This window comes from Salmo trutta, chromosome 15 (assembly GCF_901001165.1).
Source record: "Salmo trutta chromosome 15, fSalTru1.1, whole genome shotgun sequence".
Taxonomy (NCBI): domain Eukaryota; kingdom Metazoa; phylum Chordata; class Actinopteri; order Salmoniformes; family Salmonidae; genus Salmo; species Salmo trutta.
This window is the reverse complement of record NC_042971.1, coordinates 15,819,836-15,846,023: the sequence shown is the minus strand read 5'-3', so window position 1 is coordinate 15,846,023 and position 26,188 is coordinate 15,819,836. Positions and strand designations below refer to the sequence as shown.

Here is a 26,188-nt window from a genome sequence, read left to right as displayed (position 1 = left end):
CACATAGGTGGGAATGGGATTCTCATTTAGTTCTTGACCCTGCTGCTCTTGAACCTGCTGCTCAAATAAAATATCTCTTAGATTGGCAATACATCTTAGAAGGTGCTGGGTGTTATATGGCCCGAGTGTAACATGGTGATGTAGAACACCATGGTTGCTGATAGCAGCACAGATTGTGACATTGCCACCTCGTCAACCAGGGACTTCAACAATGGCCCGCTGTCCAATCATGTTTCGGCCTCTCCTTCTCCTCTTTGTCAGATTGAAGCCTGCTTCATCGACAAAGATGAACTCATGGGGTCTGTCCAAGGATTCCAAGTCAAATATTGTCTGTGTAGAAATACAATATACTGTATGTACAGAGACAGTGCTATACTGTAGAGTACAATTAGGCCTACTGTATGCACTTCTGATTCACATACATTGTATGTACTGAAGAGTAATGTCATTCACATAGTATGTGTTAGTACTGTAGACAATCTGGATTACAGTAAATGTTTCTGAATGTACACTTACTTGCACATACTGAGCTCGCAGTTCTTTCACCCTTGGTGAGTTGAGCTCAAAAGGTACTCTGTATACTTGTTTCATTCGCATCCTGTTACGATGGAGGACACGGTCAATTGTGGAAATGCTCACACTGTCGATTCCTTCGAAGTGTGTGTTGTCTTGTATCACTCGTTCCTGGATTTCTCTGAGTCGTATTGCATTGTCTTGAAGGACCATGCCAACTATAATGGCCTCTTGCTCCCGAGTGAATATAGCTGACGTTCCACCTGCCTGTGGCAGCCTTGCAATTCTTCAAAAAGTAGTTGTGCAGTTACAAAACATATTCATGCAGTACAATACATACAGTGATTAACTTTACAAATGTCTATTGAAACAGCTGCATATAGTGTAGTACAGTAAATTTGCATTTACAAAAATACAGTAGTATATGTCTTGTTTTGTACGCTTTGTACAAATAATAAAACGCAGAACTACAGGATGTTTCTTAACATAACTCTTTATTAACTAGCTACAACTACATGTTCGCCTATCTCCAACCACGATCAACTGACTATACCCTAACCGTCTGGGTGGTCTTAACCAATCACTGCACAGTAGGATACGGCGGTAAAATGCATCCAATTATAATTCAGTATGTATTCACATATGAATATTACATCCCCCTTCTTTTAAAACAAAATAAAATGTTTACATATTCTAAGCTTTTCTTTTGAATACATGCTCTGTAGTTTGAACTCAAGGTAAGTAACCATTTATATTGCATAATACACCAACTGAATCAACAGACTCTGAAACAATGATCCAACATACTGTTACTTTTAGAACAAGGGATTCTCAGCAACTCAGCTTTCACTGTAGAAATGACATCTTAACATTTCAAACAAATACGATACCAAAGCATTTCAAGTGAACTTTCAATAACAAGTTTACAGTCTGGAACTCTTTTAGGGCAGCGATCTGCCTACACCCTTTGACATTTCACAGGTCGAGGACAGCTCTGGGCTTGACCTCTCTTCCTGACCTTGTGCGATATGATGTTGAGCATGCTTCTGTGTCAGTCAACAGTTCTTGTGGTGTTGCAGGTAAGTATGGTGTATGTTGTGCTGTGTGTGTGTTTAGTCCATCACATTCTCTTTCAGGGGAACAGTTCATCTCATCAGTGTGTTGTTCTTTTGTGTTCAGTAAGTGGCGACGATTGCGGCGGTACACTGCTCCTTCTGCTGTGCGGACGTGATATGAACGTTCAGTGTCAGCTGGCTGGATGACCACTGCTGGTTTCCAGAGGCCATGCTCCTGGATTCTAACTGACTCTCCGTCGATCAGTGGTGGCAGTGGTCTAGCTGACCTGTCGTAGTATCGCTTTTGTTGTTGTTGTCTCTGTGCACGTTTTCCATGCATTTCATTGTAGCTGACGACCTCAGGTTGCAGCTGCTGGTTGGTGCTGGGAAGGGTTGAGCGAAGTCTGCGGCTCATCAACAGCTGGGCTGGTGATTTGAAGTTGCCAACTGGAGTGTTGCGGTATTCAAGGAGACTGAGGTAGGGGTCTCTCTTGTCTGCTTTTGCTTTGTCCATGAGTGATTTAGCAATCTGCACAGATTTTTCAGCAAGGCCATTACTTTGAGGGTAATGTGGGCTTGTGGTGACATGTGTGAACTCCCATGCTTTTGTGAAGGATTCAAACTCATTTGATTTGTAACAGGGCCCATTGTCAGATATTAAAGTCTCTACAATGCCATGCCTGGCAAAGGCTGCTTTTAGCTTGTGTATCACAGCTGCAGATGTGGTGCTGTGAAGCTTGTCGAGTTCGAAGTATCTGCTGTAGTAGTCCACTGTTACGATGTAGTCCTCGTTGTTCCAGGTGAACAGATCGGTTGCCACGACCTGCCAGGGTCGGTCTGGGATACAGTGAGGTAACATTGGCTCTTTGGTGTTTGAGGGGCGTCTTTCAAGACAGATGGTGCATCTACCAACAATGTCCTCTATTTGTTTGCACATTCCAGGCCAAAACATAATGTCCCGTGCTCTCTGTTTACACTTTTCCATGCCCATGTGTCCAGCATGGATCTTTGTCAAAATCTCTTCTCTGAGACTGGTAGGAATAATGATTTTCTCTCCTTTGAAAATGATTCCGTTGATCTGTGATAGTTCATCACGATGGTTCCAGAATTCTGAGACGCTCTGAGGGCATTTTCTCCTCTCCTCAGACCATCCATCCTGTATGACTTCCCTCAGCTGTGTGAGTTGAGAGTCCTTTCCTGTTTCTGCTTGGATCTCCTTCAGTTTTGTGTCACTAACTGGTAAGTTGCTGTACACAGTGTGTACTTGCATGTCCATGCCTTCACTGAGGCTGCTGTCCTTGTAGGTAAGAAACTTCCTGGAGAGTGTGTCTGCGACAGGGATGTCTTTGCCTGGACGGTGAGTGATTGTGAAGTCGTATTTTTGTAGTTGAAGGATCATTCTCTGTAGCCTTGGCGGGGCTGCAGCTAGTGGTTTCCTCATGATTGACTCAAGGGGCTTGTGGTCGGATTCCACAATGACTTGTCGTCCATATACGTACTGATGGAAACGTTTACATCCGAATAGAATGGCATAGAGCTCCTTTTCAATTTGAGCGTAGTTGATTTCACAGTCTGTGAGAGATTTGGAAGCGTAGCCGATGGGCTTTCCTTCTTGCAGTAGCACTGCACCTAGTCCATACTTCGACGCGTCCACTTGGAGTCTGAGCTCTTTGTTGGGGTCGTAGTAGGCAAGGATTGGTCCTGGTTCTCTCGTGATCAAGTCTTTCACATTCTGGAAAGCAATGTCGTGTTGCTTGTCCCAAAGAAACTCACTGGACTGCTTTAGCAGTTGACGCAGGGGTGCATTAGCATTGGAGAGGCTGGGTGCGAACTTGGATAAGTAGTTGACCATGCCAAGCACTGTTTCCAGCTCTGCACGGTTTTTTGGTGGCTCCATTTCTTTTATGGCTGAGATCTTCTGTGGATCTGGCTTGATTCCATTCGCTGTGAGAAGATGTCCGAAGTAGCTGACCTCTGTAGCGCCGACTGTGCTCTTCTCTGGGTTGAGCCGGACTCCTCTCTCGCGGGATCTTTGCAGCATCGCGCGGAGGTTTCGGTCGTGCTCCTCTTTGGTTCGACCATAGACAAGGATGTCATCCACAATTGCCACAACTCCGTCGAGGCCTTCGTACACTTCGTCGATCTTTCGCTGAAACTCGTCTTGGGCTGAGATAATCCCAAAAGGCAGGCGACGGAACCTGTAGCGTCCAAACGGTGTGTTGAATGTTGTGAGCTTAGATGACTCTTCTGTGAGCTTGATAGCCCAGTAGCCTGATCTAGCGTCCATGACACTGAAGTAGTGTGCTCCCGCTAGCTTGTGTGTGATGCCATCTAGCGTCGGTAAAGGGTTATGGGGCCGTTTGATAGCCTTGTTCAAGTGTCTTGGGTCGAGGCATACTCGGAGCTTGCCTGTGCGTGGTTTCTCCACCACCACTAACGCGTTTACCCAGTCGGTCGGTTCTGTAACCTTGGTGACTATGTCAGATTGTTCCATGCTCTCCAACTCTTTCTTCAGACGGGCACGGAGAGCAAGGGGAATCTTTCTCGGGGGGTAGACCACAGGGGTTGCGTCTGGGTCAAGGTGAATGGTACATTCTCCTGGGAATAATCCTATTCCTGTAAAGACATCAGCAAACTCCTCCAGTACATTTCCTGTCTCTACTGGTGCTGTTACTGATAAAACTAGCTTGATGAGGTCCATGTCTAAACATGCGTTAAGACCTAGCACTGCAGGTGCTCTAGTGTCAACAACGTAAAAGTCCAACATCATGTCACTTTCCTTGTATTTGCATTTGAAAGTGCATGTGCCTTTTACTGGGAGCTGTTCACCACCATAACCAGTCAGTCTGCGCATGGTGGGCTGTAGCTCGCACTCAGATGTCAAGTTGCGGTACTTATTCAGAGGAATAATGTTTACTTGTGCACCAGTGTCTAGTTTGAACTTTAGCTTTGTGCCTTGTGTTCCTATCTCAATGTCAGCAAAGGCTTGCTCTGTCTCTGATATGTGACTTTTTTGTGTCACTGAATCAATAAACAGTTCATCATCATTTGACTCTTTGATTGACATTTCATCTTCACTCACTGTGTGTACTGTTTTTCCACGGTAAGCTCTGCACACTTTTGCAAAGTGATTCAATTTACCACATTTAGTACACTGTTTGCCTTTAGCTGGGCAATTTCCTGTTCGCCATGCACTTTGTATCCACAATATCCACATGTTTTGGGGCGTTTTGAGTCTGTGTCGCTCTGTTTTGGAGTTGTCTATCTCCGTTCTGAAACGCGCTCTCTGGGCACCGGAGGTGTGCTTTGATGTCTGCCTGACTGCGTGCACTGCTTGTTCACGTGATGCGCTCGTGCTGCGGCGCGAAATGGTTTTCATCTGAGCCTGTGCTAGCTCGTGAGATCTGGCTATGTTGATAGCTTTGTCCAGCGTTAGCTCAGACCCAACATTCAAAAGTTTCTCTCTCACTCGCGGTGAGTGTATTCCAAATACGATACGGTCCCTGACCATCTCATCCTTGTTTGCATAATCACAGTCTTTCACAAGCAGACGCAGCTCAGTCACAAACGGTTCAAAAGACTCGCTAGCTCCCTGTACTTTCTCATGGAATTTGTACCTAGCGAAAATTGTATTAGTCTTCGGCACAACATATGCTTCAAAACGATCATAGTATGTTTTCAGTACCTTTGATTCAGCCTCGGTAAGTGTCCATGTGTTGTAAATATCTCTCCCTTTTTCACCGATCCAGAGGAGCAGGTAGCTACATTTTTCCTTTTCTCCTCTTTCCTTCAGAGGACCCGTGAACATTAGCTCCACATGCTGTTTGTACTTACGCCATGCCTCGGGTAAGTTTGTAGACTCCCAGTCCATTCGAGGTGAAGGAACTCCAGAAAAATCCATCTTTTAAGACCATTTACTCTGACACCATGTCTTGTTTTGTACGCTTTGTACAAATAATAAAACGCAGAACTACAGGATGTTTCTTAACATAACTCTTTATTAACTAGCTACAACTACATGTTCGCCTATCTCCAACCACGATCAACTGACTATACCCTAACCGTCTGGGTGGTCTTAACCAATCACTGCACAGTAGGATACGGCGGTAAAATGCATCCAATTATAATTCAGTATGTATTCACATATGAATATTACAGTATACTGTACCTGTTCTCTTCTCTGAATGTCCTTACTATGGTGGACACAGAAAATCGGCTCAAATTGGGTTGCACTCTAAGTCCTGCTTCCCTCATTGTCAGTCCATGGACAAGAACATGGTCTGTAACTGTTGCTCGAATTTCATCAGATATTTCCACTCTGTCTTCCTCTTCGTCCTCCTCTTCCTCTTTCTTGCCCTCCTCCTCCTCTTCCTCCTCGTCGCCCACCTCGCATACGCACTTGTCCTCGTCCTCTCATTGTTTCTTCTATCCATTCTCAGACTTTCTCCTTCCCACTTTTAACAACCTGTTTGCTCTCTGAACTGGCTTATATTGGTTGTGTTGCATCATTTGAAACAGGTTAAACAATTTTGAGTGGTTGTGTTCAATCAATGACATGTATTCTCTATTTGTATTTGATTGTTGCCACTTGTGTTTACCAGTATGGATGACATGTGCATTAGAGTGCAGAATGTGTTTTGAGAATGAGAATGTGTTTAGAGTTTTGCTGAAAAGTCTAAGTGAGATCTGCAAATTGTGTTTTACCATGTGAAATGGTTTAAGGTATTGACAACAGACTGCATAATTAGCTAAATGAGTCCAGGCAACTGAGAACTTTGTTCAGCCAATGGGTTTTAGTGTTTTAGCAATTGAGAAAAACTGTAAAAGGACATCATTCTCCCAAACCACTGATAATCGCAGAGAGATTCCGGTTTCATAAGAGAAATCAAGAGGAGAGGGAATCAATCTCACAATTTATGGCTGTATTGAAACAGTTATCTGAACACTGTGAATTTGGGCGATCAATGAGTGACACTATACGTGATAGGTCAGTGTGTGGCATGAGCAGCGAGGCAATTCAGAAACGCCTTTTGACTGAGAGTAACTTAACATTGAGGAGAGCAATAGAAGTGAGTACATCAATGGAAATGGCAAATAAAGACGCACAACAGCTAAGTGCATCGACCAAAGTGCATAAGGTGTCTACGTGGTTAAAAAACAAGGCAGGAGGTGGAAAGCCATGCAATCGCTGAGGGAAACCGGGTCACCAAGCAGAGGAGGGTTGGTGCAAAGACTTAGACTGCAGAAGTTGTGGGAAAAAAGGGTCACATCGAACGTGCATGTAAAAACAAAAAGACACAATCAAACAAAAGTACTGAACAAAGGAAAAGTGACTTCAGGAAGTACAAAAAGAAAGTGCATAAAATGGAGCACACAGAGGATGAACAAAGTGATACCCTGTCTGAAAGGGAAGAATCTTTGAATGTTATGTCAATTTCAGACAATGGATACGGCTACTGGGTGACACCGCTACTGGATGGAAACGCAGTACGGATGCAAGTGGACACTGGAGCAGCCATATCTTTGCTGTCTGAGGCTGTATACAAGGAGAAACTACATCACCTCACACTACAGCCCACAAAGATGACGCTGAAAACATACACCGGTGAGATTGTTCCAGTGAGAGGAAGCGTGATTGTTACAGTGGAGTTCAACAAACAGAAGGTAAAGCTACCACTCTACATTGTGAAAGGCAACCATCCAGCATTGCTAGGATGCACATGGCTGGAAAAGATCAAACTAAACTGGTAGGAAATTCACATGGTTGCAAAAGAGGACACAAACCACAAGGGATATTGAGGAAACACGCAGATGTGTTCAAAGGAGACCTTGGCAGTATGAAGGACATCACAGTTAAACTGACCGTGAAACCAGACAGCAAGCCAAAATGCTTCAAAGCTAGACCTGTCCCATATGCCATAAAACCAAAAGTTGAAATTCAGCTAAACAGACTAGTCGAGGGTGGAGTATTGGATCCAGCGAATGTTAGTGAATGGGCTACACCCGTTGTTCCAGTCATAAAAAAGATGGATCACTCAGACTCTGTGGTGATTTCAAAGTCACCATTAACCCAGTATTGACTGCTGAACCATATCCACTACCCATACTACCCTACTCATTGACAACCTATTTTCTGGTTTAGCTGGAGGACAGAAATTCAGTACGATAGACTTATGTCAAGCCTATCTACAGATGCATGTGGCCCAAGTGTCACAAGAACGGTTGACCATAGTGACTCACAAAGGACTGTACAGGTACCGGAGGCTTCCTTTTGGAATCACTTCAGCTCCGGCCTTGTTTCAGAGAGCTATGGACCAGATACTGACCGGGCTCACTGGGGTCCAATGTTACCTCGATGATCTACTCATCACCGGCAAAGACGAGTAGGAGCACATGAGAAACCTGAACGCTACACTACAGAGATTGGAGGAGTACGGTCTGAGGGTCCGGAACAAATGCGAGTTTTTACGATCCTCTGTTGAGTACCTGGGTCACGTCATCGACAGTTCGGGGCTCCACAAGGCGCCATCGAAGGTGAAGGCCGTTGTGGAAGCTCCATCCCCACAGAACGTGAGTCAGCTGAGATCATTCTTAGGACTACTGACATACTACACAAAGTTTGTGCCTAACCTAGCTAACATAAAACAAAACCAAACAGTGGAAGTGTACAGACAGATGTGAGGAGGCATTCAAGAAAACGAAAAGAGCCTTATCTCAGTCAGAGGCCCTAACCCACTTCAACCCCAACTTGCCATTACAGTTGGCATGTGATGCATCGCCTAATGGCGTTGGTGCAGTTGTCTCACGCATCATGCCATCAAATGAAGAAAGGACAATTGCTTTCGCATCACGGACCTTAAGTAAAGCCGAGAGCAATTATGCACAGATAGAGCATGAAGCACTCGCCATTGTGTTTGGAGTTAAGAAATTTCATCAGTTTCTGCTTGGCCAACGATTCACACTGCTGACGGACCGTAGACCCCTCACCCCCATCTTTGGTCCCCACACCGGCATTCCGTCGCTCGCAGCCAGCCGCATTTAGCAATGGGCGTTATTGTTATCTGCTCACCAGTACGATATCAAGTACAGAAGGTCTGAGCAGCACTGCAATGCAGAGGGCCTCTCAAGGCTTCCCTTATCTGTCGCACACACTGAGCACTCCCAGGCTGAAATCTTCTACTTCAAGGAAGTGATGAACGCCCAGGTACATCTGTCCAAGTGAAAAAGTTCTCCCACACTGATCCAGTGATGTCTGAGGTCATGGACATTGTCACTTGTGGAAAAGAAGGAGAGATGTCGGACAGCCTATAACCTTACCTGGTGAGGAGAAACGAGCTCACAGTTCAGTTTGGATGCTTGCTATGGGGTTTTCGAGTCATCATACTGCCGCCACTGAGAAGGCAGGTGCTTGAAGAACTCCATTCAGGGCACTGTGGCATGGTGCGAATGAAGAAGATTGCACGCAGCTACTTTTGGTGGCCAGGTCTGGACGCAGCTATCGAAGACAAGGTCAAGTCACGTTCTGCATGTCAAAAGATGAGGAACATGCCTCAGCTAGCGCCACTACATCCATGGGACTTCCCAGAGGAGCCTTGGCAGCGAGTCCACATAGACTATGCAGGCCCACTGGAGGATCGTATGTTCTTAGTCGTAGTTGACGCACACAGCAAATGGCCTGAGGTCACAGTGATGAAGAGCACCTCAGCGGAGAGAACCATCGAAGAGCTACGGTCAATCTTCAGTCGCTTCAGCTTGCCAACGCAACTCGTTAGTGATAATGGCCCCCAACTGGTGTCTGAAGAGTTCCGGTCATTCATGGAAGCGAATGGAATTCAGCACATCAAGTTAATGCCGTATCACCCTGCAACGAACGGCCTCGCTGAAAGGTTTGTCCAAATGATTAAGCAAGCTTTAAAATCATCACAAGGGTACGGCTTCCTCAATAGGCGTCTAAACACCTTCCTGTTAACCCACAGAAACACTCCCCACACTACAAGCAAAGTGGCACCCGCCTCAGCCATGATGAAAAGACAGCTTTGCATGCGACTCGACCTCCTGAGACCTCCAAAGATGAAACAGGTTGTACAGACACAACAGAGAGCACAGGTGGAGAGACGGAGCAAAGCAAAAGACAGAAGCTTCATAGCTGGAGAGAGAGTTCTTGCTCGGAACTACTGCAAAGGTCCAAAGTGGATACCAGCCACATTGGTTGCACAAACAGGGCCTGTGTCCTACACAGTTCACACACCGGAAAATATAATCTGGAGGAGACACGTGGATCAACTGTTGCCAGGAACCAACCTCAGAGATGACTCATGTCAAGTGACAAACCAAGATCAGCTACTGGAGACCTACCATGACTACGAGCTATCACCTGAATATCCACTGCAGCAACCTACAAATGTGGAAAGTGCTCCAGACTCACCTGAACCAGTCAGAGTGCCTACTCAGGGTACTGTTGCACCCCAGTCTGGGCATACACCATCACCACTCAGACTCAAAGATAATGTGACTGTAGACTCACCTGTACGTCGTCATTACCCTGCAAGAGAAAGACGACCCCCTGACAGGTTGACTAGTTAGTTCAGACTAACCTCCGACATTGGGACAGAATACACCCCAGGGTTAAGTCTGGGGACTGAGGCAGTCTACCCTCTATCCCTAGTTTAGAAAACGTTATTCTGAAAAGGTCATTTATTTACATTAAGAGAACTTATATTAAAAAGAAAACAATAGGCAAAACAGTGAATATTTACTTTTTCCTTATGAGTCATCAAAGGTAAAGGGGGAGGAATATGTTGTGTATTGATATTCTAGTTTTATCCCTTTAGGGCACCTGTAACCCCCCCCCCCCCCTGTTTACCTACGTTGAAATGCTTGGAATGTTCTTCCTGTGAAACGCATTAAACAATGCCCACGTTAATTTCTACTCCCGTCTCATGTCCTGTCCTTATATTAGTTGTATAAGTAATACAGTGTGCTATACAACAAACACATTTGAAAAACAGTCTTTCCAACAACAAAAATAATTAGACATATAAACATTTATTGGGTGGTAATGTGTAATATTGTGTAATAATAATAATGTGTGATTTATTTAAATGTTTAGTAAATAAAACGTTAGCGTTATCATTTAATATTGGATAGTAAAGTTTAATAATTGTAATATGCATGATTAAATGACTAGTAAAGGTTTTGAAGAAAATACAAGTTTTAAAGAAAATGTAATTTACCATTAATGAAAGCTCTCTCTATCTCTCTGCCTGTCTATCTCGCTCTACACAAGAGCCATTGGGTCCTTGGGATGTGTGCATGTGTGTGTGCATGTGGAGCTTGGTGGCCATAAATCGCTCTCTCCTCCTATCTAAGTGTCTAACAGTTAACGCCTTAATGCATTCAATTTTATGAACCTAGGGTGACCCTAGGTTCACAACATGCTTAATGACTTGGGTCCCCCAAGTGTCTTTGAACCAAATGTTTTCTGCTTATGAAGCAATAAATGACTGACAGGCTAAGACCACCTACAAAATGTCCTTGTACTCTTTAACGACGTGCCCATTACTAATGACTTAAACAGATCATTTTACCTCCTTAACCTTTTACTGCAGTGGGCTAAATCAGGGTCCCACAGAGTGTTTCTTGGTAGACTTAAACACATCTACTTTGAAACAAAAGTATACACCTAACTCATGGTTATGGGCTTAAGAAAAGAACACACCTCTACCATGTCAGATATACAGTTGAAATGTATTACATTTTGAGTTTGCATCCCAAAATGACAGTTTAAATACATCACAGAAGACTGAAATGTAACAAAACACCAAGTGTGTTTATTGAGCTGTACACTGAGATGCTCAGTTGGTCAACATTCCTCTTCAGTGATCACCCAACATTGTGTCAACATGTGCCCTAAAAATGAAGCAGATATCATATACCAATCTATTTGTAGAGATGTTTGTCCATAAGAAGGCCTAGGCGTCCCCTATAGTGTCCATAAATCTCTCAAACATGTCACATTTTAAAGCATCTTTATTTTCATGTCTATAAATCAGCAAATACAGTTATTATCTTTAACCAAATTCACATTCTTAAGTGTAGACAATATTTTTTCCATGTTTTCATGAGTGTTTGAGATTTGGTCCCTGAATGGTCAAAAACCTCTTCAAACAGAAGTATGTTTATAGCACTATTCACAACATACTGTATCTTCTCTCATCATGTCAGAACCTGACAGGCTCCCAAAGGCAGGGCCATGAAAGGTCTCACTCAGATCACTCAACTGCTCCTGTTTTTATTCCTACTGATTGTATACAATAGATTCTGCCTTCTTAAGTTCAATTTGACCTTCTTCATATATCAAAACATCTCAGACTAGAAAATATGATTATTAACTATGACCATCTATGAAGTCATGTGTGTGTGAGTGTTGATCTCTCTCTCTCTCAATTCAATTCAATTCAAGGGGCTTTATTGGCATGGGAAACATGTGTTTACATTGCCAAAGCAAGTGAAATGGATAAACACAAGTGAAATAAACAATAAAAAGTGAACAGTACATATTACATATTGGAACACAAGTTCCAAAAGAATAAATATATTTCATATGTCATATTATGTATATACAGTGTTGTAACGATGTCCAGAAAGTTAAAATAGAAAAGATAAAATAAAAAAACATAAATATGGATTGTATTTACAATGGTGTTTGTTCTTCAGTGGTTGCCCTTTTCTTGTGGCAACAGGTCACAAATCTTGCTGCTGTGACTGCACACTGTGGTATTTCCCCAAACACATATGGGAGTTTATAAAAATTTGATTTGTTTTTTTAATTCTTTGTGGGTCCGTGTAATCTGAGAGAAATATGTGTTTCTAATATGATCATACATTTGGCAGGAGGTTAGGAAGTGCAGCTCAGTTTCCAGCTCATTTTGTGGGCACATAGCCTGTCTTCCCTTGAGAGCCAGGTCTGCCTACGGCGACCTTTCTCAATAGCAAGATTTTGCTCACTGAGTCTATACATGGTCAAAGCTTTCCTTCATTTTGAGTCAGTCACAGTGGTCAGGTATTCTGCTACTGTGTATTCTCTGTTTAGGGCCAAATAGCACTTTAGTTTGCTCAGTTTTTTTGTTAATTCTTTCCAATGTGTGAAGTAATTCTCTTTTTGTTTTCTCATGATTTGGTTGGGTCTAATTGTGTTGCTGTCCTGGGGCTCTGTGGGGTCTATTTCTGTTTGTGAACAGAGCCCCAGGACCAGCTTGCTTAGGGGACACTTCTACAGGTTCATCTCTCTGTAGGTGATGGCTTTGTTCTGGAGGGTTTGGGAATTGCTTCCTTTTAGGTGGTTGTAGAATTTAACGTCTATTTTCTGGATTTTGATAATTAGCAGGTATCGGCCGAATTCTGCTCTGCATGTATTATTTTGTGTTTTACATTGTACACAAAGGATTTTTTGCAGAATTCTGCATGCAATTTGGTATTTGTCCCATTTTGTGAATTCTTGGTTGGTGAGCGGACCCCAGACCTCACAACTATAAAGGACAATGTGTTCTATAACTGATTCAAGTATTTTTTTCCGGATCCTAATTGGTATGTCAAATTTTATGTTCCTTTTGATGGCATAGAAGGCCGTTCTTGCCTTGTCTCTAAGATCGTTCACAGCTTTGTGGAAGCTTCCTGTGGTGCTGAGGTTTAGGCCGAGGTATGTATCATTTTTTTGTGTGCTCTAGGGCAACTGTGTCTAGATGGAATTTGTATTTATGGTCCTGGCAACTGGACCTTTTATGGAACACAATTTTTGTCTTACTGAGATTTACTGTCAGGGCACAGGTCTGACATAATCTCTGCAGAAGATCTAGGTGCTGCTATAGGCCCTCCTTGGTTAGGGACGGAAGTAACAGATCATCAGCAAACAGTAGACATTTGACTTCAGATTCTAGTAGGGTGAGGCCAGATGCTGCAGACTGTTTTAGTGGCCTCGCCAATTTGTTGACATGTATGTTGAGTGTGGGGCTTAAGCTGGATCCCTGTCTCACCCCCCGACCCTGTGGAAAGAATAATGTGTGTGCCTTTCGCTAATTTTAACCGCACACTTGTTTATGTACATTAATTTTATGTCCTATGTTTTTCCTTCTATTTGTATAGCAGACCCTCATGCCAAATTGAGTCAAAAGATTTTTTGAAGTCAACAATGCATGAGAAAACTTTGCTTTTGTTTTGGTTTGTCAATCAGAACGTGCAGGGTGAATAAGTGGTCTGTCGTACGGTAATTTGGCAAAAAGCCAATTTGACATTTGCTCAGTACATTGTTTTCAATGAGGAAATGTACAAGTCTCTCTCTCTGTCTCTCTTGTCATCTTGTCAAGTGCTCAATCCTGGACTTCATGGATAAACCCCCCAAAACACTAGATGAACTTTGAGGAGCTGCTCTACGGCTTCTCTGTACAGCCCCAGACAATCAAGTAGCTCCAATTTACAAGAATGGGTTTACAGGGCAGTGATGAAAACAGTTTACATGAACGCTACACAGCATTGGTAATTCAAAATTACAATAATATATATTGGATACAACTACCCATTCAATATAAAATCACTTCTCATTGTGTACTTTTCAAGGTTTCACAAACATAATCTAGTTAATATTTTACGGACTACCACACTGCTGAGTTTCCTATTTTTTAAAGAACAATCATAAAGAGAAAAAACAAGAAGTTGTAAAATAATCTGTATAGAAAACAAATCAAATTTTATTTGCCACACACACATGGTTAGCAGATATTAATGTGAGTGTAGCGAAATGCTTGTGTTTCTGGTTCTGACAGTGCAGTAATATCTAACAAGTAATCTAACAATTCTCCAACAACTACCTAATACACACAAATCTAAAAGGGGTGAATGAGAATATGTACATATAAATATGTGAATGAGCAATGGCCGAGCGGCATAGGCAAGGTGCAATAGATGGTATAAAATACAGTATATACTGTACATATGATATGAGTAATGTAAGATATGTATACATATGGTATGAGTAATATAGCATATGTTAACATTATTAAAGTGGCATTAATTAAAGTGGCATTGTTTAAAGTGACTAGTGATCCATTTGTTAAAGTTGCCAGTGATTGGGTCTCAATGTAGGCAGCAGCCTCTCTGAGTTAGTGATTGCTGTTTAGCAGTCTGATGGCCTTGAGATAGAAGCTGTTCTTCAGTCTCGGTCCCAGCTTTGATGCACCTGTACTGACCTTGCCTTCTGGATGGTAGTGGTGGGAATAGGCAGTGGCTTGGGTGGTTGTTGTCTTTGATTATCTTTTTTGCCTTCCTGTGATATGGGGTGCTATAGGTGTCATGGAGGGTAGGTAGTTTACCCCCGGTAATACGTTGTGCAGACCGCACCACCCTCTGGAGAGCCTTGCGGTTGAGGGCGGAGCAGTTGCCATACCAGGCTGTGATACAGCCCGACAGGATGCTCTCGATTGTGGATCTCTAAAAGTTAGTCAGGGTTTTGGGTGACAAGCCAAATTTCTTCAGCCTCCTGAGGTTGAAGAGGTGCTGTTGCGCCTTCTTCACCACACTGTCTGTGTGGGTGGACCATTTCAGTTTGTCGTTGATGTGTACCCCGAGGAACTTAAAAATGTCCACTTTATCCGCTGCTGTCCCTTCGATGTGGATAGGGGGTTGCTCGCTCTGCTGTTTCCTGAAGTCCACGATCATCTCCTTTGTTTTGTTGATGTTGAGTGAGAGGTTGTTTTCCTGACACCACACTCTGAGTGCCCTCACCTCCTCCCTGTAGGCTGTCTCGTCATTGTTGGTAATCAAGAACTCTACTGTTGTGTCGTCTGCAAACTTGATGATTGAGTTGGAGGCGTGCATGGCTGTGCAGTCGTGGGTCAACAGGAAGTACAGGAGGGGGCTGAGCACGCACCCTTGTGGGACCCCAGTGTTGAGGGTCAGTGAAGTGGAGATATTGTTTCCTACCTTCACCACCTGGTGACGGCCCGTCAGGAAGTCCAGGACCAAATTGCACAAGGCGGGGTTGAGGCCCTGGGCCTCCAGCTTGATGATGAGCTTGGAGGGTACTATGGTGTTAAATGCTGAGCTGTAGTCAATGAACAGCATTCTTACATAGGTATTCCTCTTGGGAATGGGATAGGGCAGTGTGCAGTGTGATGGCAAAGCAGATCACACCGTCTGTGGAGCAGATTGCATCGTCTGTGGACCTGTCAGGGCGGTATGCAAACTGAAGTGGGTCTAGGGTGGCCGGTAAGGTGGAGGTGATATGATCCTTGACTAGTCTCTCAAAGCACTTCATGATGACAGAAGTGAGTGCTATGGGGCGAGAATTGCGACTCCACTTCGTCCTTGTACCGGCATTTCGCTTGTTTGATTTCCTCGCGGAGGGAATAACTACACTGTTTATATCCAGCCATATTCACAGACCTCTTTCCATGGTTTAATCCGGTGGTTCACGCTTTCAGTTTTACGCGAATGCCGCCATCCATCCATGGTTTCTGGTTATGGTAGGTTTTAATAGTCACAGCGTATACTGTAGGTCAATGATATTCTCTGAGGTTGACCGGAACATATCCCAGTCCGCGTGATAAAAACAATCTTGAAGTGTGGATTCCACTTGGTCAGACCAGCTTTGAATGGTTCTAGTCACTGGCGCATCCTGTTTGAGTTTCTGCCTATAAGACGGTAGGAGCAAGATGGAGTCATGGTCGGATTTGCCGAAGGGAGGGCGGGGGAGGGATTTGTATGCATCGTGGAAGTTAGAGTAGCAGTGGTCTGGTGTATTACCCCCGCACATAGTGCAATCAATATGCTGATAGAATTTAGGTAGCCTTGTTCTCAAATGTGCTTTGTTAAAATCCCCAGCTACAAAAAATGCAGCCTCAGGATATATAGTTTCCAGTTTACATAGAGTCCAGTGAAGTTCCTTTAGGGCCATCTTGGTGTCTGCTTAAGGGGGAATGTACACAGCTGTGACGATAACTGATGAGAATTCTCTTGGAAGGTAATATGGCCTGCATTTGATTGTGAGTAATTCTAGGTCGGGTGAACAGAAGGACTTAAGTTCCTGTATGTTGTTATGATTACACCATGGGTCGTTAATCAGGAAGCATACACCCCCGCCCTTCCTCTTCCCAGAGAGACGTTAATCTCTGTCGGCGCAATGCATGGAGAAGCCCGGTGGCTGAACCAATTCCGACAACATATCCCGAGAGAGCCATGTTTCCGTGAAACAGAGAATGTTACAATCTCTGATGTCTCTTTGGAAGGCAACCCTTACTCAAATTTCATCAACCCTGTTGTCAAGAGACTGGACATCGGCGAGTAGTATACTCGGTAGCGGTGGGCGATGTGCACGTCTACGGAGCCTGACCAGGAGGCTGCTCTGTCTGCTCCTTCTGTGGCGCCGATGTCTTGGGTCGGCCTCTGGGATTAGATCCATTGCCCTGGGTGGTGGTCCAAACAGAGGATCTGCTTCGGGAAAGTCGTATTCCTGGTCGTAATGTTGGTAAATTGACATCACTCTTATATCCAATAGTTCTTCCCGGCTGTATGTAATAAGACTTAAGATTTCTTGGTGTAACAATGTAAGAAATAATAAAACAAAATACTGCATAATTTCCTAAGGACTCGAAGCGAGGCGACCGTCTCTGTCGGGGCCATCTGTCACAGCTGTCTGAAGAATGGGACCAAAGTGCAGCGTGTGTATCGTTACACATTTCATTATAACTGTGAAACTATGCAAGACATACAAATAAACTAATGAACAAAAACAACAAACCCTGACGAAGCGGTGCAACATACTCTTACTCAAAATAATCTCCCACAAAACCTAGTGGGAAAACCAACAACTTAAATATGATCCCCAATTAGAGACAACGATGACCAGCTGCCTCTAATTGGAGATCATCCCAAAAAACAACAACATAGAAATACAGAACTAGAACCCCACATAAAAATACAGAAACTAGACAAAAAACCCAATATAGAAAAAAGAAACTAGAACCAACATAGAAATAAATAAACTAGACAAAACCCCGTCACTCCCTGACCTACTCTACCATAGAAAATAAAAGCTTTCTATGGTCAGAATGTGACACCATCTGGCGTTCTATACTGAAAACAGTTACATTCTGAAAGATTTTGATATGATAACATAATTTGTATTCACATCTAAATTTAGGATAATACTGTTTATTTTCTTTTACTAAAATGTTATTATTTATGTGGTCTCATACCATGCTAATACACTTCCAAGCAATGCAAGTAGGTTTGAAATTAACCCCAAAACAGTTGTGGGGCTTTTTGATGAAGAATACCAATAGGCATGACCAGATTCTCTTTCCTATTCAGGCATCATATAATGCTTAGCCACATGCAAATCCATGAACTCCCCTAATTAAACATCTGACTGTAAGGCGCTACAGAGGGTAGCGTGTACGGCCCAGTACATCACTGGGGCAAAGCTTCCTGCCATCCAGCACCTTTATACTAGGCGGTGTCAGGGGAAGGCACAAAAAATTGTCAAAGACTCCAGTAAACCAAGTCATAGACTGTTCTCTGCTACCATATGGCAAGCGGTATTGGAGCACCAAGTCTAGGTCCAAAAGGCTCCTTAACAGCTTCTACCACCAAAACGTAAGAACAATTAATGAAATGGCCACCCGGACTATTTACATTAACCCCCCCACCCTTTGTTTTTACACTGCTGCTACTCGCTGTTTATTATCTATGCATTGTCACTTTACTGCTACCTACATGTAATAATTACCTTGACTAACCTGTACCCCTGCACATTGACTCGGTACCGGTACCCCCTGTATATAGCCTCGTTATTGTTATTTTATTGCTTTACTTTTTATTTTATTTTTTACTTTAGTTTATTTACTAAATATTTTCTTAACTCTATTTCTTGGACTGCTGTTTAAGGGCTTGTAAGTCAGCATTTCACCTGTTGTATTCAGCACAAGTGACAAATTGATTTGATTTGATTTAATTAACATGACTACTGGCAATGTCGTCATTACAACCAGGTCTTCCTAACATTTGCCATAACTAGTAAGCCTTATATCTTGACTCTATATGGGCTACCAAATATGTACCTGGGCACACATGGGAGGGGTGGGACCAAATGCACTTCTAAGTAATTGAGGCGAGAGCATTGTTGCTTTATTCTAATTAAAATAATTGACCCATAAGAGAACACATGACCAAAGCATAGCATGGTCCATATAGAATTAAAACAACATTATTCTTAATGAGAAATATAATAGAATAAACAAACGTTTGCATAACCAAAGACATGAAAACTGACTCCAACTTTGTATTTCGGTATAAAACGTTCATATGGCCAGGAAAGTCATTGAGAATAATAAAAGACAATAGTTATTGTTGGTAGTTTATGGATAAAGATGGTGAAGGTTCATGAATGTCAAAGATGTGTTCACAGTGGGGATTTGGGAAGAGTAGTAAGGAAGATCATAAAGGAAATTTCAGATTCAGGTTTAGGGGGGTAATAACTTTTTGGAAACTACATCATCAACTAGATTCAGCCACGCGCCAATTTCTTTCTGGAGTGGGGGCCGGAACATAATTCCAAATAATTTTGAGAAGCCCAAACAGATATGTTTGACTAAAACAATATTTTCAAACCTTGCTTACATTTGTATACAAAGACGTGTCTCTCTGCGTGGGAATACTCGGGAACAGATTTCTTAAATTAAAATCACTTGAAGCTGATTTTCTGGTGTTTTTACAATCTTTTATGCCCAACAATGAAAATTCCAAATTCTGCCCGAGGGCCGCCAGTTGGGGAACCCTGAGATTGAGCATGATCAGCAGTGGTTGCAATAGCATACACAACTGTATAGTCTGCATACAGGTGCAGGTAACAGATTTGTATTATTTGTTTTGTTGTTGTTGACAAAACAATATTTCTAATGTATACAATATAGTTGTTTATTAGACATTTAACATATACCACAGTGCCTTGGTACTAAAGATTTTATATGCAACATTTAAACAACAATTTCGACAACCCTTGGGTTATGATGTATATGACATGACAAGATACATTGACTATTTTATTAATCTTTTTATTTTTTATTTTTTTTACATGTTTATAACCCAAAAGTATGTTTTCAGAGGGGAGGGAAATATTGTTAAACTGTAGAGAAAAATAACCTTTGGGAAATCACATTCCCACCGCATCTAAGGCTGCATGCACTGACATTGACAATGTATTATGTTATGTGAAAGTAGCATAAGTATATGTAAAGAGTTTACAACTTTGTTTAAAAGTTTAGAATATGTCTCTTGTGAATATTGAGACATGGTACATGTAAAGTGTTTGAAGTTGTAGAAACATCTCAAGGATGATCAATGGAAAGAGGATGCACCTGAGCTCAATTTCGAGTTTCAAAGCAAAGGGTCTGAATACTTATGTGAATAAGGTATTGTTTTTTATTTGTAATCAATTTGCAAACATTTATATAAACCTGTTTTCAATTCATAGCAAGTAAAAAGTTATTTATCTTTACTGTTACTGAGAATGGTGTTGTAGTGAATGCGTGTTACTTGCAAATGTATTTTTGAAATTACAAAATACCTCAATATACCTGTATTTTATTTTGTATTTGTAAAAAGATACATTTTGATGGAGACTTTGCCCATTTCTGACTGTAACTGCAATTATTTGTTTATGTAAGCATTGGAAGTTTATCATGCACATATTTGATTGTCATTCTCTTTTTATCATACACATCATTTTTTTAGGTGCTTGGTAATAGTCAATCATGTTTGCAGTGATTTGCAATACATTTTTCTCACCTCAGTGACATATGTTGACTGGTAGACCTCTTTGCTGTATTTCCAACCGTCCAAGCAACTCTCCAGCTCAATTTCACTCACGTTGATATCCACATTTGGAATGATATTCAGGTTAGAGTAGTTTTTAACTGTCTCCAGTTCGAGTCTTGAGCACGAACTACGCTGTGACACACCATTCGTTGTCACCATGGGGATGGTCACATTTCTCCACATGTCACTGACATTATAATCCTCAGGAATAAAGCACTCATGTGGCGGGGTATCACCTACAAACACTATATAAATACCAGTAAATCCATTGGGCAGGATGCTGATGGCCAATGCCAAAAAGATTGTCTGCTGAAAGGGTCCCCATGTTCCCAAGAAAGCTGTAATTCCATCGTAATCTCTCATGTTGGTGCTGTGTTCAGTTAACCTTTATTTATAGTCAATTAACTTCTTCACTTGAAGAAAACTGCCTGAACTGTATAGCTGCTCCGGAGGTAGTTGTAGTGTTGTTGGATTTCATCTGTCCCCATCTGACAACGACAACAAACAGCAGAGCTCTCTCCTTTTATGGGCCATCCCCTTTATGCGGTGTGAACCGTTTGTGTGGCCTGTGCAGAGAGGAGAGAACAGGGATAGACAGACACATAGTTGACAGGCTACAGGAGAGGCTACGCTAATGCAAAGGAGATTGGAATGAAAATTAACAAAACAACTGGGGAAGCGAGAGAGCAGGGCCTCCCTCACTAACCATTCACTGAAACACTCAAATATAACTTTTCCAACTTCCACTTTAGAAATCATAATTGATGTAAACTACAGTGGTTCAATGTTTCCAGGAATAGGCTCAAACTTAGTTTATTCAGCTAGATAACTTGGTACAGTATTCTTCCGTGAAACCCACCCAGTACACCGTATCCTATGACGCTGTAGCTAAATAGCATCCAATAACACACAGTTAGCACCAATACTTGGTTTGGGATGAGTTGGACCGCAGAGTGAAGGAAAAGCAGCCAACAAGTGCTCAGCATATGTGGGAACTCCTTCAAAACCATCTGAAAAGCATTCCTCATGAAGGTGGTTGAGAGAATGCGAAGAGTGTGCAAAGCTGTCATCAAGGCAAAGGGTGGCTACTTTGACGAATCTAAAATATTGTCACATCCTGACCAGCAGAGGGAGTAATTGTATTAGTTTTGGTCAGGACGTGGCAGAGGGTTTTGTGTTGTGTGTAGGTTGGTTGCTGGACTCTCAATTGGAGGCAGGTGTTTCTAGTTGCCTCTGATTTGGAGTCCTATAAACAGGTGTGTGTTTTTGTTTGTGTTTGTGGGTAGTTGTTTTTGCATTGCTTTTCGTATAGCCTGCAAGACTGTTGTACTGTCGTGTTTCTTTGTTTCTTGTTTTTGTATAGTGTTCACGTTCTTGATTAATAAAATTCTAAGATGAACATGAACTCCGCTGCGTATTGGTCTACTTTCTCAGACGAGGACTTCTCTGTTTCGTCTGAGGACGAGGACAGTTGTGACAGAACTACACACCATACCAGGACCAAGCAGCGGAGGAATTCTGGCGAGGACTGGGGAACACGGCGGGTAAGAGAGCCCGAGAGGCAGCCCCAATAATTATTTTGGGGGGGGCACAAGGGCTGTTTGGCGGGGCGAGATTGGAGACCCAGGCCAGCTCCCTGTACCCTTTTTGGACATAAACAGACTGGACAGGTCCCGTGCTTTGGGGTAGGTGCTGTGGTGAGGCCTGGTATTTTCAGGCCGGTATGCGCAGTACCAGCGCCCCGCATGTGCCAGGGGAGAGTGAGCATCGAGCCTGAAGGGGTGATGCCAACCCTGCGCTCGAGACCGCCAGTGTGCCTCTACGGTCCAGTATTCCCCGCTACACGCACTAGCCTTGAGGTGCGTGTCTCCAGGCTGGCACGTCCTGTACCAGCCCCATGCATCAGGCGTCTAGTGCGTCAGCCCAGCCTCGCCAGTCCGGGGCCGCCAGAGCTGCCCGCCATTCAGGAGTCGCCAGAGCTGCCCGCCAGTCAGAAGTCGCCAGAGCTGCCCGCCAGTCAGGAGTCGCCAGAGCTGCCCGCCAGTCAGGAGTCGCCAGAGCTGCCCGCCAGTCAGGAGTCGCCAGAGCTGCCCGCCAGTCAGGAGCCGCCAGAGCTGCCCGCCAGTCAGGAGCTGCCAGAGTGGCCCGTCGGCCCGGAGATGCCAGAGTGGCCCGTCTGCCCGGATTTGCCAGAGTGGCCCATCAGCCCGGATCAGACAGAGTGGCCCGTCTGCCCGGATCAGCCAGAGTGGCCCGTCTGCCCGGATCAGCCAGAGTGGCCCGTCTGCCCGGATCAGCCAGAGTGGCCCGTCTGCCCGGATCAGCCAGAGTGGCCCGTCTGCCCGGATCAGCCAGAGTGGCCCGTCTGCCAGGATCTGCCAGAGTGGCCCGCCTGCCCGGATCTGCCAGAGTGGCCCGTCTGCCCGGATCAGCCAGAGTGGCCCGTCTGCCAGGATCTGCCAGAGTGGCCCGCCTGCCCGGATCTGCCAGAGTGGCCCGTCTGCCCGGATCAGCCAGAGTGGCCCGTCTCCCCGGATCTGCCAGAGTGGCCCGCTTGCCCGGATCTGCCAGAGTGGCCCGCCTGTCCGGCCCAGCCCGAGTGGCCCGCCTGTCCTCCGGCCCAGCCCGAGTGGCCCGCCTGTCCTCCGGCCCAGCCCGAGTGGCCCGCCTGTCCTCCGGCCTAGCCCGAGTGGCCCGCCTGTCCTCCGGCCCAGCCCGAGTGGCCCGCCTGTCCTCCGGCCCAGCCAGAGTGGTCCGTCTGCCCGGGTCAGCCAGAGTGGCCCGTCTGCCCGGCGCAGCCATCGGCGCCACCTAAGTGGGCGACGCCGAAGGTGGAGCGAGGTCCACGTCCCGCACCTGAGCCGCCTCCTATATAGGTGGGTTGGGGAGGGGGGGTGTAGCACAGTGCCGTCGTTGACGGCAGCCACCCTCCCTTCCCTCCCTTTAGTTTAGGAGGATTTTTTTGTTGTTTGGGTTTTTTTTGTCTTGTCTTTTAGGTGCAGTCGGGGTCTGCACCTTTAGGGGGGGGGGGTACTGTCACGTCCTGACCAGCAGAGGGAGTAATTGTATTAGTTTTGGTCAGGACGTGGCAGAGGGTTTTGTGTTGTGTGTACATTGGTTGCTGGACTCTCAATTGGAGGCAGGTGTTTCTAGTTGCCTCTGATTGGGAGTCCTATAAACAGGTGTGTGTTTTTCTTTGTGTTTGTGGGTAGTTGTTTTTGCATTGCTTTTCGTATAGCCTGCAAGACTGTTGTACTGTCGTGTTTCTTTGTTTCTTGTTTTTGTATAGTGTTCACGTTCTTGATTAATTACATTCTAAGATGAACATGAACTCCACTGCGTATTGGTCTACTTTCTCAGACGAGGACTTCTCTGTTTCGTCTGAGGACAAGGACAGTTGTGACAAATATAACACTTTTCTTGTTACTAGATGATTCCATATGTGTTATTCCAACAGCTGACCTATCAGCAAACTGATAGTTTGGCTGTTAGAATCTATAAAGGCCGCTTTACCATTCTTGGGTAGTGGAATGACTTTGTTTTCCCTCCAGGCCTGAGGACAGCATTTTTTCTAGGCTCAGATATATGACTGTTAAGAGTGGCTATCTACAGCAGTACCTTTCTCTGTAGCTTTCCATCTAAGTTGTCAATGCCAGGAGGTTTGTCATTATTCATCGATACCAATCATTTTTCCATCTTTCCCACACTAACTTTCAATGCTTTTCATTCATTATAATAAAGTTTGCCCACTTTGCAAATGAAGTAATCATTCAAATAATTGGTAAAGTCATTTCCATCTGTTTCAATGAAAGATGGAGTTGAATTTGTCTTTCTGCCCATAATTTATTTTAAAGTTCTCCCGAATTTATATAATTTGTTATTTTCTTCATAATACAGTTTATTTTTATTTTTGTTGAGTCACATAATTTCTCTATTTTAAGTTTGCCAGGATAAAAACACTTAATCCAAGACAAATCTTTTACTAATCTGTTATTGTCACGATCGTGTGGAGAGACGGACCAAGGCACAGCATGTCTTGAGTTCCACATATTTATTTAAGCAAAACTTCCAAACAAAAAGAAACAAACACTCAACGAACCGTGACATCAGAGGTGCTACATGTACTAACTCAAAACAATATCCAACAAAGCAGGTGGAAACAGGGAACCCTTAAGTATGATTCCCAATTAGAGACAACGAACCTCAGCTGCCTCTAATTGGGAACCATACCAAGAGCACCAACATAGAAATAATAAACCTAGAACACCCCCTAGTCACGCCCTGACCTACTATACCATAGAGAACCAAGGGCTCTCAATGGTCAGGGCGTAACAGTACCCCCCCCAAAGGTGCGGACTCCGGCCGCAAAACCTGAAACCAACTGGGGAGGGTGGGGGGGGGTGATTAGTGTCGGCTCCGGTGCAGGTTGTAGCCCCCGCCCAGACCCCGGATCCGGCCATAGCGCTGGGCTGAACGCCATGCCTGGACTGGGCACCGGCACAAAGGAGGGCTCCGGCCATGGATCTAGGTTGGATGCTGTGCCTGGACTGGGCACCGGCGCAATGGAGGGCTCCGGCCATGGAGCTGGGTTGGACGCCGTGCCTGGACTGGGCACCGACGCAGAGGAAGGCTCCCACCATAGAGCTGGACTGGACACCGTGCCTGGACAGGGCATCGGCGCAGAGGAAGGCTCCCGCCATGGAACGGGACTGGACACCGTGCATTGACTGGCCACCAGCGCAGAGAAAGGCTCCGGCCTATGGACCGTCGCAGGAGATTCCGGACTGTGGACCGTCGCAGGAGGTTCCGGACTGTGGACCGTCGCAGGAGGTTCTGGACTGTGGACCGTCGCAGGAGGTTCCGGACTGTGGACCGCTGCAGGAGGTTCCGGACTGTGGACCGTCGCAGGAGGTTCCGGACTGTGGCCCATCGCAGGAGGTTCCGGACTGTGGACCGTCGCAAGAGGTTCCGGACTGTGGACCGTCGTAAAAGGCTCCGGACTCTGGACCGTCGTAGGAGGTTCCGGACTGTGGGCCGTCGCAGGAGGTTCCGGACCGTGGACCGTCGCAGGAGGTTCCGGACCGGGGACCGTCGCCGGAACCCCGGACCGGGGACCGTCGCCGATAGCTCTGGACTGGGGACCGTTGCCGGAAGCTCTGGACTGTTAATGTGCACTGGAGGCCTAGTGCGTGGAGCCAGTACAGGTGGCACCGGACTAGTGACACGCTCTTCAGGGCGAATGCGAGGAGCAGGCACAGGACATGCCGGACTGGGGAGGCGCACTGGAGGCCCGGTGCGTAGGGCCGGCACAAATCATACCGAAACGATGACACACTTCGCACGGCGAGTGCAGGGAGCTGGCACAGGACGTACTGGGCTGTGGAGGAGCACTGGATACCTGGTGCGTACAGCCGGCACACATGGTACCGGACAAATGATACGCTCTTCAAGGCGAGTGCGGAGAGCTGGCACAGGACGTACAGGGCTGTGGAGGCATACTGGAGACCTGGTGCGTGGAGCCGGCACAGTTTTTATCAAACTGTTAGCACGCTCCTCAGGACGAGTACGGAGAGCTGACTCAGGTGGCATCAAACATATAACACGCTCCTTAGGGCGAATGTCGTGCATCATCCACCAACACAATAACTCTCTCATTTCTCTCTCCTCCAATTTCTCCATCAACTCACTGACGGTCTCTGACTCTCTTCGTTCACTCTCCTCCAATTTCTCCCTCTTCTCCCAGATTGGCTCTG

The 26,188-nt window shown here is 44.8% G+C and overlaps 1 protein-coding gene across 1 annotated transcript in view; it reads right to left on the bottom strand.

Annotated features, from left to right (window-relative positions):
- LOC115148547 (solute carrier family 22 member 4-like) overlaps positions 1-20,964 on the bottom strand; it is a 41,108-nt gene extending 20,144 nt beyond the window's left edge. The window contains exon 1 of the mRNA XM_029690521.1: positions 20,406-20,964. Coding sequence (XP_029546381.1) covers positions 20,406-20,798 — 393 coding nt within the window. The 5' untranslated portion in view covers positions 20,799-20,964. The remainder of the gene's footprint in view (positions 1-20,405) is intronic.
- Between the last annotated feature and the right edge of the window lie 5,224 nt (positions 20,965-26,188).